Source organism: Tachypleus tridentatus, chromosome 3 (genome assembly GCF_004210375.1).
Source record: "Tachypleus tridentatus isolate NWPU-2018 chromosome 3, ASM421037v1, whole genome shotgun sequence".
Lineage (NCBI taxonomy): Eukaryota > Metazoa > Arthropoda > Merostomata > Xiphosura > Limulidae > Tachypleus > Tachypleus tridentatus.
This window is the reverse complement of record NC_134827.1, coordinates 112,795,635-112,812,767: the sequence shown is the minus strand read 5'-3', so window position 1 is coordinate 112,812,767 and position 17,133 is coordinate 112,795,635. Positions and strand designations below refer to the sequence as shown.

At 32.1% G+C, this 17,133-nt stretch overlaps 1 protein-coding gene across 2 annotated transcripts; it reads right to left on the bottom strand.

The window, feature by feature from the left end:
• Positions 1–813: 813 nt before the first annotated feature.
• Positions 814–16,866, bottom strand: DNaseII (deoxyribonuclease II). 2 transcript variants are annotated; one of them, XR_013026714.1, is made up of 7 exons: positions 16,309–16,863; positions 14,718–14,898; positions 7,097–7,172; positions 4,876–5,040; positions 3,998–4,082; positions 2,597–2,850; positions 814–1,787 (listed from the first exon to the last, which is right to left on the bottom strand). XR_013026714.1 is itself a non-coding variant. In XM_076496264.1 (7 exons), exons 1-7 carry the CDS (start codon positions 16,389–16,391, stop codon positions 1,662–1,664), a joined length of 1,083 nt encoding a protein of 360 aa, XP_076352379.1. In that variant the 5' UTR covers positions 16,392–16,866; the 3' UTR covers positions 814–1,661. The 2 variants fall into 2 exon arrangements, 1 of the variants encoding a protein (XP_076352379.1); XM_076496264.1 differs by having other exon boundaries at positions 3,885–4,082; positions 16,309–16,866.
• Positions 16,867–17,133: the final 267 nt, after the last annotated feature.

Genomic DNA, 17,133 nt, shown 5'->3' with positions numbered 1-17,133 from the left:
ACCACCAAAACTAAATTTATGTTCAATGATCAAAACTACAAACAAATAAATGCTCTAAGTATGGGCTATCTCATGTCATCGGTTCTAGCCAATATTTTTATTACACAGACTGTATCTCAAGTGCTTAATTCAGCCTTACACCAACCACTATACTGGTACAGATATGTTGACAATACAATTGCTGGATTCACATCTACAGAACACACACTTAGTTGTTCAACCATGTTAACTCCATAAACCCAAACAATAAGTTCACCTGTGAACAGGTGAAAACTAACCAAATAGCATTTCTCAACTTCAAGATCACAAGAACTGTTACACAATTCAAAACAGTAATCCACAGAAAAATCACCCACACTGGACTGTACTGAGTCTCCTGGGACTCAGCACATGAAACAAAACAAAAACTCAACATATTAAGAAACAAAATAAACACAGCCACAAAACTATGCTAATCCAATGCAATTAATGATGAAATCAACAAAGTAAAACAACACTTCATCAACATCAACAAATTTCCTCCAAAAACCATTCCAAAAGTTATACTCACACGCACCTAGATCAACAATACAATCAATAACAAATGAACAAACTACAAAAACTTTACACTGCTGCATAGCATATATTCCTGATATCAGCAAAAATATAACCAAAATTTGGAAAAAAAAACAACTTATAATAAATAATAAAACACTACATTCCAGTAAACACCAAACTTATTCAAAAACCAGGTACAAAACTAAACTTCATAGTGACATAAAATGTTAATATTTAATGATAATAAACAGATGGAAGAAGTTGCGAGAAAAAATATTTCATACAATTGCTATTTCTATGTTTATTATACTGTGGTACATTTTCAAATGTATCAAAATTAGAACTGGTTTATACAAACCAGGATATACAAAAAATACATGAAAAAGGTTTTAATATGCACATCTAGCACCTATAACAAATAGAATTTATCATCAGAAAAAAAAAAACGATACTGACATATCTGACCTGATCTGTTCCTCAAATAACACAAAATCTGCAAAGTTACAACAAAAGCTCTGATACTGCAAGTTCAATAAACTTGTAAAACATGTCACTTTTAAAATGACTAAAAAAATCCTGAATACACCTGTTTACAAAACGTGATTATTTAAAAACATCAAAAATATAATAAAAAGGAAAAAGTCCACTGAGTAAAAAATGTAAAACAGGTTACCTCTTATTTTAAACATTGTATACATAATTAAAGTATCAAAATAATATCTTTTTCATCAAATTTTAGAAACTGTACATTATTAGCTTAGTAATAAATCATCTTCTCCGTTTGTCTTCAGAAATTATCAGTTTAGTGTTAAAAGTATCATTAGTTTGTTACATTTATGGATGTGACTAACATAAGTGTTCAGTATTGTTCAGTATGATTTCATACAGTAGACACCACAAGCTGGGTTGTTTTCACCCTACTTGTTTCAAGTTCCATTAAAAGGGAAAACTGAAAGCCTGACATCTTCAAGTAACAAAACCAAACATTACACTAAAAGATTACACTATGTCTAAACTAAACAATCTATGTTGAGGTGATCTACACCTGTGGTGTATAAAGATTGAAATTAACTAACAAATTACAAGTGATTTAAAAACACTCACAATACATACAAAGACATAAATCATTTCAGTTCATGTTGTTGATGTAGTTGACACTTCTCATAATTACTAACAAAAGAAGAAAATGTTTGAAAAACAAACTTGTCCTTCAAACATAATGTACCACCTCCTCTTCTAAACTGTGATTTCTGGGAAAAAAAAGTCAAACCTTAAATAAATATAAAAACAAATTATATTCCATTTTAAAAATGTTAGTAAGGTGGCTGGATAGTTATTGTTAACCCTAACTGTTTTAGTTCTTTATTTTGATTTCACAAATAAACCTCAACATAATTATGAAGCTGTTGAAGTTACGATTATTTGAACATGATAATTTAAAACTAGAACTGAATTTTCAGAATTTTTGTAGAATAAAACATATTTTAAGAACATTACATTAGACCTTATTTTTCGTGATGACAAGAAACCCATTTGAAATAAGAATGTATTCTCAAGACAGCTGGCACAGATATTAAAACTTCAATTAAAATAAAGTACAGAACAATGTTTCAACCTTCTCAGGTCATCTTCAGGTTAACAAACAGAGTTTGTATAAGTTATTTTATCACAATTTTTATATTCAGCTATTCATAATTAAAATATCGTTCAAGGTCTCAAAACATTGGTTACCTTTCAACAAATGGTATTTAAAAAACTGAAGTTTGCAATGTATCCATTTCTAATAATAATAATGTCACCCTTATTATTACATTAAGTTATAATTAAACCCCACAAACTTATTTTGTATAAAGATAGAACACTTACATATTTGAATTCTGAAAGAATTCTAGAATACCTAAAACAGAAATACATCTATATAAACAGAAACAAATTTAGTACTTTTATGTAATCAACTTTCTATACAAAACCCAAGAATTTATTTACAAGTAGAAGAAGAAGGTGAAAAATCCATGAGACTTGTATCATAACAAACCAAACTTCTCCTAATGTAACTCACCATTCGATTAATGTCTCCAACACAAACCCAGGACCCTATTCGTGCTGATGAGATAGCCCACTTGCTGTGATCTTTCTCAAATGTATATGCTATACTTGACTGACTAGTTTTGTTTGTGCATGACACTTCTTCAACGTTCCACACAGAGAACTCCCTGGCACATTCAGAATTCAAGTTTTCACCCCTTCCTTTTCTCCATGTCTCCACGTAAAGGCTTGTGTTCAATCCAGGAGCTACCAGGTCCATGTACAAATCTGTAATGCAAAATAAAAGAATTTTCTCAACAACAAGGTTATTCAAAGTTAGTGGGAATGTGATTCGATCACTATACTCTCATAAAAAGTTTCAGTTATACTTATTTTTAGAAAGTTACACATTCTTTCATGTGAAAAGTTCATTATTGAAACAAGTCTAGAATGTTAGATAAAACCCCAAAGAGGAAAAAAAACCCAAAAAACCTAACCCATATAAAAGCTATTGTATGTCACATCATGCTTGATTTCTTGAAATAGGACAAGTCATAAAATTCAAAAGTGCATGTATCCAGATAGAACAGTTTAATTACTGTTTATCCATTACAATTTACAGGGTGTAGGAAGATGAGTACCACGAAACTTTATAAATGTAGTAAGTGTTGCTATAAGAAAGTTAAGTAAAGACACAGTGTGGGATCACCTAGTCTAGAGCAAAACACATAAAATTTATCATGAAAGTAAAAACAAACATTAATTCAATTTTAAACTTAAATTGTTCATACTTAAGCTATTTTCTGTTATATCACCAATGTTTTTAATATAAACAACCCTCTTTAATCAATGGTGACTCTAGATTAAGAAATTAACAAATATTTTTACAGTTTTGTTGTCTACACATTTCATTTTATACTTTCAGTCTAACAATAAGTTATATCTTTTGGTGCTAAACAACACAACATAAAAGCCATTGTTGGAAGGAAGTGTTATCAAAATGTGCTGCCTTTTCTATATATTTTTAACTTTATTGAATTTCACCAATAATTGTTTTCTGAATTCATCACAAATTTATTTCATGAATAATCTTACTTTTGATGGGCTCACAAAGGAATTTACCAATGTTTGACTGCACTTTTCTTCCCCATTCTCGGTCAAGCTTAATTTCACAAAATTTATTTATTTCAGTTTATCATAAAATGTGAGGTTAGAATATCATATAAAATATGCTATATTATTTTTTTTATGAGTTAGGTGGTAGTAATTTTTTATCATTATTGGGTATATCTGTTTTTGAACTGTTATTAAAATAAGTTCACCTTTGTCAAATTTGTCATGTTTATTGAAATGAATGAATTCAGTTCCTTTGTGACTTCTGATTGTTTTTTGACTGGTCCATGGAGGTTTGTTGATATATTTTGATTCCACTAACCTCACCATTTCTGGAGCAATATTCCTAAGATTCTGTGAAAGCCGAAATCCATAAATATGTGGTTTAGAATATCTCAGTTGTAAACCTAAATGTATTAAAAATAAATCAGTTGGTATCAATCAAACTTTTACAAATTATAAATTTGTATTATCAAGGTGTTATTATTTATAAGACCTTAATAATACAAAATGTTACACAATGAAAAATACATTTCATTTAAATTATATGCATTATAAGGATTTTAAGATGTCTGAAGATTTCATTCCAATATTCACTGACAAAATAAATATTTTAAATCCAGCATACACAACATAATATTAGAACCTCATCCACCTGTACCATCAAGTCCAATATCATCTTTATGGCATTTTAATTTTGAGCTATTCTCACAATAAGGGAAAATTATAATTATAAAACCATTATGCCCAGTGTTTATGTAGTAATATTTGAACTTGAGACTATCAATCAGTTAGGGAACTAGAATTCAGTTATTTTTCTTACATGAATCAAAAGTCCTGGGATAGGAGCTACAAACTTGCAATAAATAAAACAGTCAACATGGAGAAAAGTCTTAATACATTCATGAAACCAATGTTCTGAGTTCTAATCCTGAACATAAGAACTTGTTTACCTTCCTGGACATGTGTCCAAACCTGTCTTGTTATTTTCTAGCCACTTTAGATGTACTGTCTTAAGGTGTTTTTTTAATAAAATTTTATAAGCACAAAATCTATAACTTCTGAAATCAAACATAGCTTAAAATTTTCATATAAATGTTTTACAGTTTTAAAAGACATTATGCAAATACAGCATACAATAAAGTTTCCACATAAAACAACTTACCAACTCAAAACACTTTCTTGGGAATTGTGACTTACCAATTGTATTAGCCATAGATGAGTTCACAGTTACACAAAGCATAGTTTGTCCATACAACAAACCAGAGTCTGGGTAAATATAACGTTTATCTTTCGGAGCTGGAGGAAAGTCAGGAACGCTATGGATCAACCATACTCCACTTGTGTTGTCAAAAGCCACAACACCTAAAAATGTGTAATGTGTCTACATTATTTAAACTCTAGATAAGATCTGTAACCTGGTATATACTTTAACTAAATATATATATATAAAAGTATAACCTATATTATTTTGGTGCTCTCTTATGCTATGTGACCTTTTCATAAAGGTAACCTTCCACGTGACTTGTCCTTCAATTTTAAAAATAAATAACAATAACAAATAATATAAAACAAACCCCTTCAATTAACAGAACCTCTAAATTAGAAATCAACAAATACTTATTTAAATTTTATAGTTTATACATTCTACAGAAACTCCTGCCATGGTTAGTTTTCTGTTAAGCCAACAAGAAGATTGGTCCTGATTCCAGAGGGAAGGTAATGGGCTGGTTTAAGGGATTGTGGGAGAAGTTCATACTCTTAAAGAAGATAAAAGAACCTCTTGTACAGAGAAAAAAGAGAAGGCAGGAGAGTCTGAAGGCACAATGACTGACATGCCATTTGACTCTACCTAACATAACGAGGACTGAATGGCAGTGCTCCAAACTGGAAGACATGACCTACATGGATGAACCTAAGAAACTGACATGACATTGGAACAGTTTGGATATAAGGTGAGGCAGGCATCTGTATCAAATATAAAAGACTGTTTAGAGTAGGTGTTATTAATTAATTTAGTATACATGTGAATACTTCATAATTATTTAATATTTTTTATAATAAGAATATAAAGCAGATAATATTTGGAAGTTATGTTTATGAGTTACTGATATTGAGGCTATCAAATGTCACGTGTAATCCACTGATGTCAAGAATAGAGAGATTTCTAGTAGGCCTAAGTGATATAAGTATAAACAGTGGTAAACAGACGAAAAAAAAAGGCTTTAGTCAAGGAAAGGTTAGAATATGAATGTGAAATTAATAGTTCACTGACATTCAAAAATAATAATTTGTTTTGTCAAAAGGTGTTCTAAAGCAATTCAACCTACCTATGTGGACTTTTAACAAAAAACAGAATTATTTGTAAACAGGCTTATATGTGAAAAGTAGATATTTACTGGAACTAGGTCCAAATACAAAATAAATACATATGTCAGAGGTTCAGGATACAAGTGTGGTAACTAATAAGGCACTTTAATACAATAATACTGTTGTGACAAAAGAAAAAAAGTTAGATAAGAAAAGGAATAAATGAATCATTTCTTATTATACTTTTGTGTGATTCGATATTAGTAATGTGGTTTCTTTTGCATAATTTTAATTTCTTATTATACTTTTGTGTGATTCGATATTAGTAATGTGGTTTCTTTTGCTTAATTTTAATTTCTTTTATACTTTTGTGTGATTCGATATTAGTAATGTGGTTTCTTTTGCATAATTTTAATTTCTTATTATACTTTTGTGTGATTCGATATTAGTAATGTGGTTTCTTTTGCATAATTTTAATTTCTTATTATACTTTTGTGTGATTCGATATTAGTAATGTGGTTTCTTTTGCATAATTTTAATTTCTTATTATACTTTTGTGTGATTCGATATTAGTAATGTGGTTTCTTTTGCATAATTTTAATTTCTTATTATACTTTTGTGAGATTCGATATTAGTAATGTGGTTTCTTTTGCGTAATCTTCATTTATTATTATATTTTTGTGTGATTTGATATTAATAATGTTGTTTTTTGTTTGAGATATTTACTCAAAAGGTCTACACTAATGTAATAACTTATTTTCTGAGATTTGTAAATCTTGAATAATGTTTAATAAATTAGTGATTTAGTACACACTGATTGTAAATATGGTAGTCTGATGTGTTACAAGACAAGATAAAAAAAAACAGACTATTATCTGTGAAGGTACTGTCATGTTTCACTGTTGTAAGTCAAAACTAATATCACTCTTACACTGTGGTAATCCAATTAGTTCATTTGAAATTATTAGTAAAGTTAGATTAGGTGGATGTTTTTTCCTAATTCATCCTGTTTTGTGGCAGAAATCATTATATAATCACCTTCCCTTTTGCTCAATATTATTAGTAAAAATTCAACTTAAGTTTCAGAATTATATAAATGTTATTGAATTACCTTTTTGATGACCTCCATACGAATATTTGGTTCCATATGCAGGTATTTGGTCATTATAGTATATATACGATATATACTAAAAAATTACAAAAATAAAATATTTTACAACATATATAGTTATACGTAAGAAAATTCTATAACTACAATGATTCAAATATTGTCTATATTTTCCTACATCTCAGAAAAAACTAAAAATGGAATATTTGATTCCAGAAACAAAAGTGGATTTTTCAGTCACAGAACTCATATTACGTGGTTTAATTTTTTGTTTGAAAAGAATAACTGGGAGAAAAATTGTATGAAAAGTAACAACACACAAGCAAGCAAAAAAGGCTTAATTCAAGTTACCTCTTACAAATATGCATTTAAATCATATTTCCTTGGCTTACTTATACAAGTCTTTCCTTTAGGCTCAGAAGAGATTTCACATAATGATGTTGCAAGTGGTATCTGAGCTATATAATGTTACACTGATTCCTCCACTATTGGCTTTTCCTAGCTACATCATATAGTACTTTGTTTTAGCCTCACTCACTCTGAGGACCTTTCACAGTTACCATTTTTATCTTACTTGTATATAGGAGGTCATGCCAGTAGTTCTGATATAGGGGCTGCATTTGTTAGCTTCCTTATTAAATTTTATTTCTACATGGCCTGATCCATGTATCCAGGTAACAGTCTTACATGCAGTTATTTTGTTTTCTGCCAGCTGTCTTGGGAACAAAACACTATTAATTTGATGAATTACAACCTATGAATCATTGCAAACATTATAGTGATGGCACTGTCTATTTGTGGCTCATTGCTCTTAGTAACCAATGTTTCCTGCTCCATCCTTGTAATGAGTTTGCATGTTCACCTGCCTGATGAAGTTTTTACTACACAAGACAATATATATCCAACTATTTGTGACTTTTTATCATAACTTCTAACTAGGTACTGACAGGCTTCTTATACTTTATTTCTGCTCAATCTAAACATTTTCTGTCTAGGCTGACATCAGCCAATCCCTGTGGCAACAATTATTTATTCTCCATAAGGGTGCGACTAAAATCTAACGGTCACCAATTATCTCAATGTTAACTGTATAGCATTTGTCTTCACGTCTTTCTTCTGAGAAGGAATATTCCAACTGAAGAAAGTAGTTACTTGATGGAACGCATGTCTTTACACTCACTGCAAGGCCTCAGTGAAAACTCTGCTTGTAAGCATTGTTTGTGTTTTCCAACTGAAGAAAGTAGTTACTTGATGGAACACATGGTCTTTACACTCACTGCAAGGCCTCAGTGAAAACTCTACTTGTAAGCATTGTTGGTGTTCTGCAATGTTGTCATGTTGGATGATGTTAATGAAGTATATACTGTGGCTTATCTTAAATGGGAATTTTTTATCATTTTCAATTTTACCTAACAGTGTAGCACTTATACCAATTACTGCTGGCACATAATCAAGGATGAAACAAAAAACATTCTTCAACTCTGCTTCCTGTTGCAACTTCCAGTGCATTGATATCTTTGGCAGTTCTGGTTATAATAGCAGTCATCAAAATTATGGTAATAGTTTGTTTTCTTCAGCATGCATCAGTTTCAGAAAAAGACAGAAAATGATCATTTGAAGAAAAAGTTGGAAAATGACCTTTAATTACAAAAATGCAAAGTAATGCATTTTGGGTATCAAAATTTGAGTTACATATTTAACATACACAGATACCAACTCAACAACAAGACTGACAAAAAAATCTTAGCACAGTGGTGAATTACTTATCTGAGCCATTAAAGCAGTGTCATTTGATAGCAGTAAACCCAATAGAGTTTCAGAGTGTATTAACCCTCGCACAATGAGTCAGGGATCAAAGGACATATCATCATGTTTGACTTGCATTCAAAATTTTATTGAATAATTATTTCATGAATTTATTTTAATAAGGTTGGAATCAAATTGAAGATTATAATTCAAACTTTAATATTATACACGAGTTAATTTCTTAAAGGTAAATATTAAAAAAACACATCTAAATATAGATTTTAGTGACTCATATAGTATGTTGAATACAGCACTGTAGATGTTTATGATATTAAAATAGGAAATCTGTAATTTCATACAAATTACTAATATTAACAAGCTATAATATAAAACAAAAACTTTAAAAGCATTTTCTTTATTTTGCTGAGATATGGCTTACATATTGAATCGAACATGGTAGATACGTTCAACTCTTTCCGTTTTTCGGTTGGTTTTGGTGTTTTATGGTGCAAAGCAACTAGGCTATCTGCATCAAGCATCCAGTAAAAGGTTAAAGTTAAAGTAAAATTAGTAAAATTCGTAAAAGGAAATTAAGGTAAAACAAAACAAAGTTTAATTTTTGAATTAACAACATAAATAACATTAAATCTAATTTTTTACACTAGTAAGCAGTAAGAGAAAAACTACAGTAACACAACTTGTAAAGGACTTTCTGTAGCATAACTGTAGTTATTATAACTTGCCAGGATGACTTACAGCTAAGTTCAAAAACCACCATGAGCCACCTGAAGTTGGCTTTTCCAGTCCTGGTTTTGAGTTATTTGACATTATGACCATTTTAAGAAAGTAATACAAGTTTTAAGAGACTTGTAGTAAAATTTTAATTATTATAACTCACCAGGATGATTAACGGGTAGTTTAAACCACAGTGTTAGTCACAGCAGTGATAGTGCCAAAGCAGACAGATTTAGCTGCAGTATCGACGAGCTTGTTCCCGTGAATACCAACATGTCCTGGTATCGAGAAAAACTGGATACAAGTAGATGTTAAAGAAAAATGGGCCAGTTGGTTTTAAATATCAGTGAGAACAAGGTGAGAACTAGCGTGAAGCAATTCCAGGCCCAGTAGAGAGCTAAGCAAGTCAGTATAAATAGTGTAATTTGAATAGAAGTTAAGCAAATTTCTATGTGATCCAGGGCAAGAGAAATGGCGTACAGTTCAGCAGTGAACACAGAAGCTGTAAAGAGGATTCTGCACACAACCACTGAAGTATCAGCTACTTCTTGACCATCAGAGAGCAAGATCGAGAGGGGGACAGAATTATATTGCCCACTGACTTTTTGAATCTTGTCCCACGACTTTAAAAGTGGTGGTAGAAAATATGGTGGTTGTGAACTTTATCCAAAAGTCCTTCTGGCTTTCATGTCTTACCCACAGGTGCGCAGACCTGTTGGAAAGTGATGCAGTGTGAGATACCTACGAAGAGTATCCAGGCCTGTTTTTGAGTCTTCCTTGTCATGTGGCAGGCCAGATTCCACCACGGACAAGGATATCGTGGAAAACGTGATGAGGTTTAAGGAATATATTGAGCAGTTGCCTGTATAATACAGTCAGTTACTTCTGCCACTCAGTCATCTACTGATGGCTTACAGACAATGGCAGGATCAAGTTCTGTGAGAAGTGGAAGAGGCCCAGTTTGCTTAATACAGCTTCCACTGGGGCACGTGGCATCCACCACAGTCATTCTCTTTCAAAATTACAGGAAAATTATCACTACCTCGTGGGTTATTGTTAACCCACCATGTAAAGTGGGAGAATAATGAAGGGGAGCAAACTGAGAGATCAATGGCAGTAAAGGTCTGACTAGGTGTGTGGAAATAAGTATAAGAACTGCTACTAAAAAGAGAAAGGTTGTCATCAGAGAGCATATGCTCTACAGAGTAACCCTTCCCATCAATATTAGCACTTCCAAGAGGGGATGATGTCCATTAAAATCCCCCAGGATTAAAAAGGAAGACAGCAACTGTTCAGTGAGAGCATTAAGGTCTGATTGATCATAGGTCTCTTCAGGTGACAGGAAGAGAGAACAAACAGTGATGGTACGATCCAAGGAAACACAGATGACTACGGCCTCCAAGGATATGTCAAGTGGCAAAGACAGGGTGTTCTTTGATGTCATCCAGATTAGAATGAAAACCTTGACAGATCTGTTGTATCAAAGTGGTCATTTTCATTTATATGTTGACAAAATGGGTGGAGAGTCATTCTGTTTACCTTCTGTTGATCTCTATAGATCCTGTCCAGGGTCGATTGGGCAGGTCTTTGTTGTTAAAAGAGGATTCCAGCGACTGAGGATGTGAACGAATGATCATTTTGAATCTTAAGGTGGGAGAGGAAGATGTACCTGAGGAAATGCCCCTACCTGGAACCAAAGGAAATAAATCTTGGGATTTGCTGGAATGTATGTAAGGGACAGAGATAGGTGTTGAAGTTGATTCATCAACTTTTTTAACCATGGAAGTCAAAATACTTTTCATTTGATTTGAGAACGATTCTTTTGGAGGCACAGAGAGATCCATCTGCACTCCCACTGTAGTAGTGGAACAAAGTGCAGCAGTATACGTCTGAGATGAAGTGGTAGACAGCAACTTTCAAGTCTCAGGGGAAGTAATGTTTTGAATCATTTTTGAATGCTGCACCTCTTTTTCTTCCAACCATTTCAGGCAAGAACAAAGGCAGGATGGGTAAGAGCCATTGCAATTGACGTAATGTGGGTCCATTCTCCCTCATAGGCATCATGGTCCTTGTCACCACAATGAGCACATGTCAAATAATCACGACATGATGTCTTCAAGTGACCAGACTGCTGACACTGGAAACATCTGAGAGGATTTGGAATGTATGGTCATACCTTGCAATTAAGATAACCTGCCTTGATGGTGGCAGGTGGATGCAGTGATGTAAATGTCAGAATGAGGACACTGGTTGGCATCATAATTCCATCTATGCAAGTGGAGATACACCTCAATACAGAAACTCCTTGGGTGGAGAAACTAGCAAGAATCTCTGACTCGGGGATATTCTTCAAATACCTCTCAACAATAACTCCTCGTGACAAATTCAAAGTAGCATGAGGCATAACCTCAATAGGTATATCGCCAATTGCCTTTGAATGCAAGAGGAGTTCACTGTGTTGAGATGTGGATGTTTCCACCAATATGTCACCAGAGAAGCTTCTTTACTGACTTTGGAGAGCCAGCAAGTCCCTTCTGAATGAAAAAGGGAGACATCTGCCCTAAAGGTTTGTCTGAAAGAGAACACAGTATAAGAAAACAAGGTACAGGTGTTACAGATGTTGAACATTGCTGCTCAGAATCTTCAAGACATGGTCGTTTACCTGTGAACTGTTTTATTTACTATTTTGTTTAAGTTTTCATTTGGAGAATCCATAATAAAAAAAGAATATTTCAGTGCTCACTGACCCCACCCACCATAGAGGCCCTACGAGGGGACACACTACAATGCCAAACAAGGACACTGCAGCAATGCCAGGGTTTTGTGAGTATTATATCCAAACACCAGCATCAGATAAAATGTTCACGACACCTGTTGAGAACATCCAATACTGGTACTTGGTTGATCCTATCATAAGTGGACCAGCCGACTGACCTTAGGGAGACCACCCCATGGCTGCCTGTCTACAAGAATTCAAGGCCAAAATCCTCAACCACCAGGATTTTCTCCTCACCTTCATGGGTCACCACGCATGGGAAACGTGGGTGGATGTTTAGATCCCAGAGGAGATAAACTGAAAGAACAGAACCTTCCGTGGGATATACCCTCACCATGTACAGGAATCCACACAGAGAGGTCCATTTTTTGCAATGGTCCCTTTTAACACTTACTTCAATATATGACATGTGAGTAACCAATCAGCAGCTTAGAATGTCTCCAGAGTAGTTTTTCCTTGCTATTTTAATCTTTGAAAAGGTTTCCATGTTCTTTTGATCCAAGATTTCAATGAGGTAGGTTGTGTCTTTATTCTGCTAGAAGGTCAAAATGTTGTTCACTCCTCTACGTAAAAAATTTTCTCAACCCAAATGAGCCGTTTTTACATATATATTTCTCTACAAGTGGGTTTTCTCGACATCACTGATTATAAATAAATCCTAATTACTACACTTAATAAATTACGGTATCAATGTAGTTGGTTATGCTTTTTTGGTTATTCAACAGTACATATATGAAAACCTAAAACAATTTGTTTGATATCCTCCACGTGCAAAGTTTTAAAGGACTAGCTATCTACGTCCAGCAACAACCAAGTTCAAACGTTGTAGTGAGAAGAGATAATTGTTTGCTTTACTTCTTCATTTATTGTTCTATAGTTTAAGGAAAATAATATTAATAATTTATTTCTTAGTAAAAAAAATATATACATAATGTATAATAATTGAAATGTGACTGTATATTACAAAATAGTAGTTCACTAAAAGACACCCAAGACAGAGAAGACTAAAGGTCAGTTTTATCTTACTGCATACGTGATACGAGTCCACATGCACCGTGTCTATGCAACTTATGTTATGTTAGGCAATCATAATAAAAATAATAAATATATATGTTCATATATAGCTTCATGAGACTTAAGCTACTTAGACTAAACATTTGTATTTTCGTGTTATAATATGTAGTCATTCTAACATGATAAAAGCATAATTTATACTTATTTCCTAATATTTTTTATGGTGGTTACGAGGTTGGTTAAGTGACAGACCCCACAGAGTTAGAGTATAGAAATTAACATGAAATACAATCTTACTAAAAACAAACATTTGAAATGTATTTATGTGGTTTTAGAGATTACATAAACAACACCTGAGATTTTTGGGACAAAGAATAATTTGTTTTAATCATAACATGAAATCACTTTGCACTCACACAGAAACAGACTCTATTTTCACAAACAAATATTTAGTAAAAATATTTCAGTAAAAAATCTGATTTTTTGTGTACAAAAATCTTGTAATCTTTACTAAAAGTCTTCTAAGTTTGTGAAGATAGACATGCTGTATCAAAAGTTATAATGTGAATACTTATTGCATGCAAGCTTGTAAACAAACTCGTATATTATACCAAGCTTGTTGCTAAAGGGTCAATAGATGTTATTTTAAAATCAAAAGAGGTAATAATAATCTCTATACAAGTTACTAGTAAGGCCTCACTTGAAATACTATGTACATTTTTGATCTCCTTATTTAAGAAGGGATACTGAATTACTGAAAAGAGTTCAGTGGGAGCTACTAGTATTATTCCAGACATTAAAGGGTTATTGATTTTCTCTCGACAATAGAAGAATAAATGGTGGTGTTTACAAAACTACTTGAAGAATAGACCTCTGATTTATTTGTGCTTTATTCTCAAAGTATTAGGATAAATGGATAATTTGTTAAACATTTCCAAAAGACAGACTAAATTTCATTTAAGGCAACTTTTTACAGAAACTTTGTAGGGGTATCAATGACTTCCTTAAAAGTAAAGGGTACACTGAATTTTTTTTTATTTTCCCAGTGATGGATGAGAATGGACAGTTTTGAAGACTCAAACAGACACTTGCTGAGGCACTGTCCTCAAAGTACATTATGTTATGATCCAACAACCAACATATTACTTTGATCAGTATAAATAAGTGTATAATTTTACAATACACTATAACCCATTGCAGAAAATATTTAATAATACTGTGCAAATTGTATAAAAGAGATAATATCACAAAAATTCAAGATGACCACGTGTGTTCAATCTAAACTCAAACAGCAATAGTTTCCTATCTGATCTTCAGAATGTAATATTATTAGAGAAACATTAAATATCACACCTGTTGTTTGTAATTTATTTCAGAAACCAGTTGGCCAACAACGCTACTTGAACTCTTGATGCTAAGATTTGAAAACTCCCACAAAGGAACCTGTGCTCCTTTATTTTTGTTACTAACATAGGCATACTTTTCACCACTTTTCTTGATTCCTTTAAATTCAGGAAACTTGATAATAAAAATCCTGGATTGCAAGAAAAATTATTTTATATAATTGTTATAACTGACTAGTAAATAACATTAAAAAATACACTCTGAGATGCTATATTGTTTACACCAATGGTTCTCAAATTTTTGTTTTTTTTCCAACTTCAGATCAGCTAGTTATCATTTTAAAATTTCAAGAGCACTTTCTACAATAATTTTTTTTAAAACAAGTTTTAATTACATTGTAAAACAATATATTTCAGTAACTATATTAAAAACAACAAGATGTTTTCCAATCATCTTTGGGCTCAGCTGAAAGCTCACTGCAGGTCAGTGGCTTGGAATAACTGGGTTAGACTACCAACATTTAAGGGGCTGACTCAGATATTTTAATTTGTTTGTTTTTGTTTTAAATTTCGCACAAAGCTACACAAAGGATACCTGCATTAGCTGTCCCTAATTTAACAGTGTAAGACTAGAGGGAAGGCAGCTAGTCATCACCACCCACCGCCAACTCTTGGACTACTCTTTTACCAATGAATAGTGGGATTGATTGTAGCATAATAATGCACCTACAGCTGAAAAGGCAAGCATGTTTGGTGCAACCAGGATTCAAACTCGCGACCTTCGGATTACGAATCAAACACCTTAACACTCTTGGCCATGCCGGACCGTCTTAATTTGTACTAATGAGTATCTTCTAGTCAGAATGTTCTGATTCATCAGTTGAAGGACATCAACTATAATGAATTTTTAGGCAGTTTAGGCAGTAATACCAACATATATTGAGATTTTGCTATGTTAGAATATTAGTTAGCTATAAATCCATATAACAAGGAAATAATTAAAAATTATCAAAAGAATAAGAAACCTAAAATATGAATAAATATATTGTATATATTAAACATTTTATTCAACACTATTAAATAACATTAAAGAAAGCATATCATTTGATAAATCACATAAGACTAGTCGTTTACATATATCAAACTTCCAATTCCTTAACAAGTACACCACCATGATATGCTAAACTTTAAATTGATTTTAATATTACATACTACAACATAAATAAGAAAATTCATTATACTGTTTTACTGCTAAAACAGTTTTGTTAAATCAATAATCTGTTTCATTTACTTTTAAATACTGAACTAGACTGCTACATCAAAAAGACAACTTACTTTTATTCCTTACATACTGATAAGTTTAACATGTAATTATAAAACTAGCTCAAGAGGAATGACCTTTTTTATTCCTAAAGACGTTAAAAATTATTTACTTAATATTGGTATATAGAAAACATTTTAATACTAGAAATATAGGACCTTATATAACATTATGCTGTATGTTTTAGTGGGACGCTCCTGAAGCTGTAAAATGTACAATTAAACCTAATAAAAACATAACAAATATGATGTTATAAGATCGTTTATTTCAAATTTCTTACCAATCAACATATTCCCCAGTGTCGTCCTTACAATTGAGTGCATTCGACGTTGATAAACAAGTCAATAAAAATATCGTTAACATTTTCAAAAACTTAAGTTTTTAACAGCTAAGAGAGTCAAAGTGAAACTATTCACACTTTCAGAGAAAATGAAGTAATGAAATTAACTTGATACTGAGAAGTGCAATAAGTAGTTATTCATTCACTATCCTAATCTACCGAATGATATATATATTTCTAACTGTAACATTAACACTAATAACCCTAAAGTGATAGGCTTTTATCAGTTCTACTATTCTCAAATTCTAGCCTAAGCTATCACAGTTTACAGTATTATTGATCGGTTTCTCAAATTCAACAATATCGTTTAGAACATGTATTCCCCCTTTATTTTAAAATCGAATACTTTAACTTGGACCTAAAAACGAATAAGAAACACATATAATTAACATAAACGTATCGAAACCAACATTTTTACACTTATTACTTAAAAGTAAACAAATACTGATGCAAGCACTACTACTACTAACACCCCTAATGGCAGACGCGGACTTGCTACACTCGAAATGGTGATGGACAGAAGCACAGACGGCCCAATGTGTAGTTTTATGTTTAATTATAAACAAACAACCAAGTAATAACATAAACTTTTAAGCATATGAATCATACCCACTATTTTGTTTGTTTATTGTTCCGCACGTTACACAGTGTAGAAAACAGAAAGCTTAGATTCCTCTCAACGTATTAAAATAATTAAATTTTCTTCTAAAATCAGTGGATACAGTGAAAGTGAAACAGTCAAGTTTACAAATGAATATCAAATTC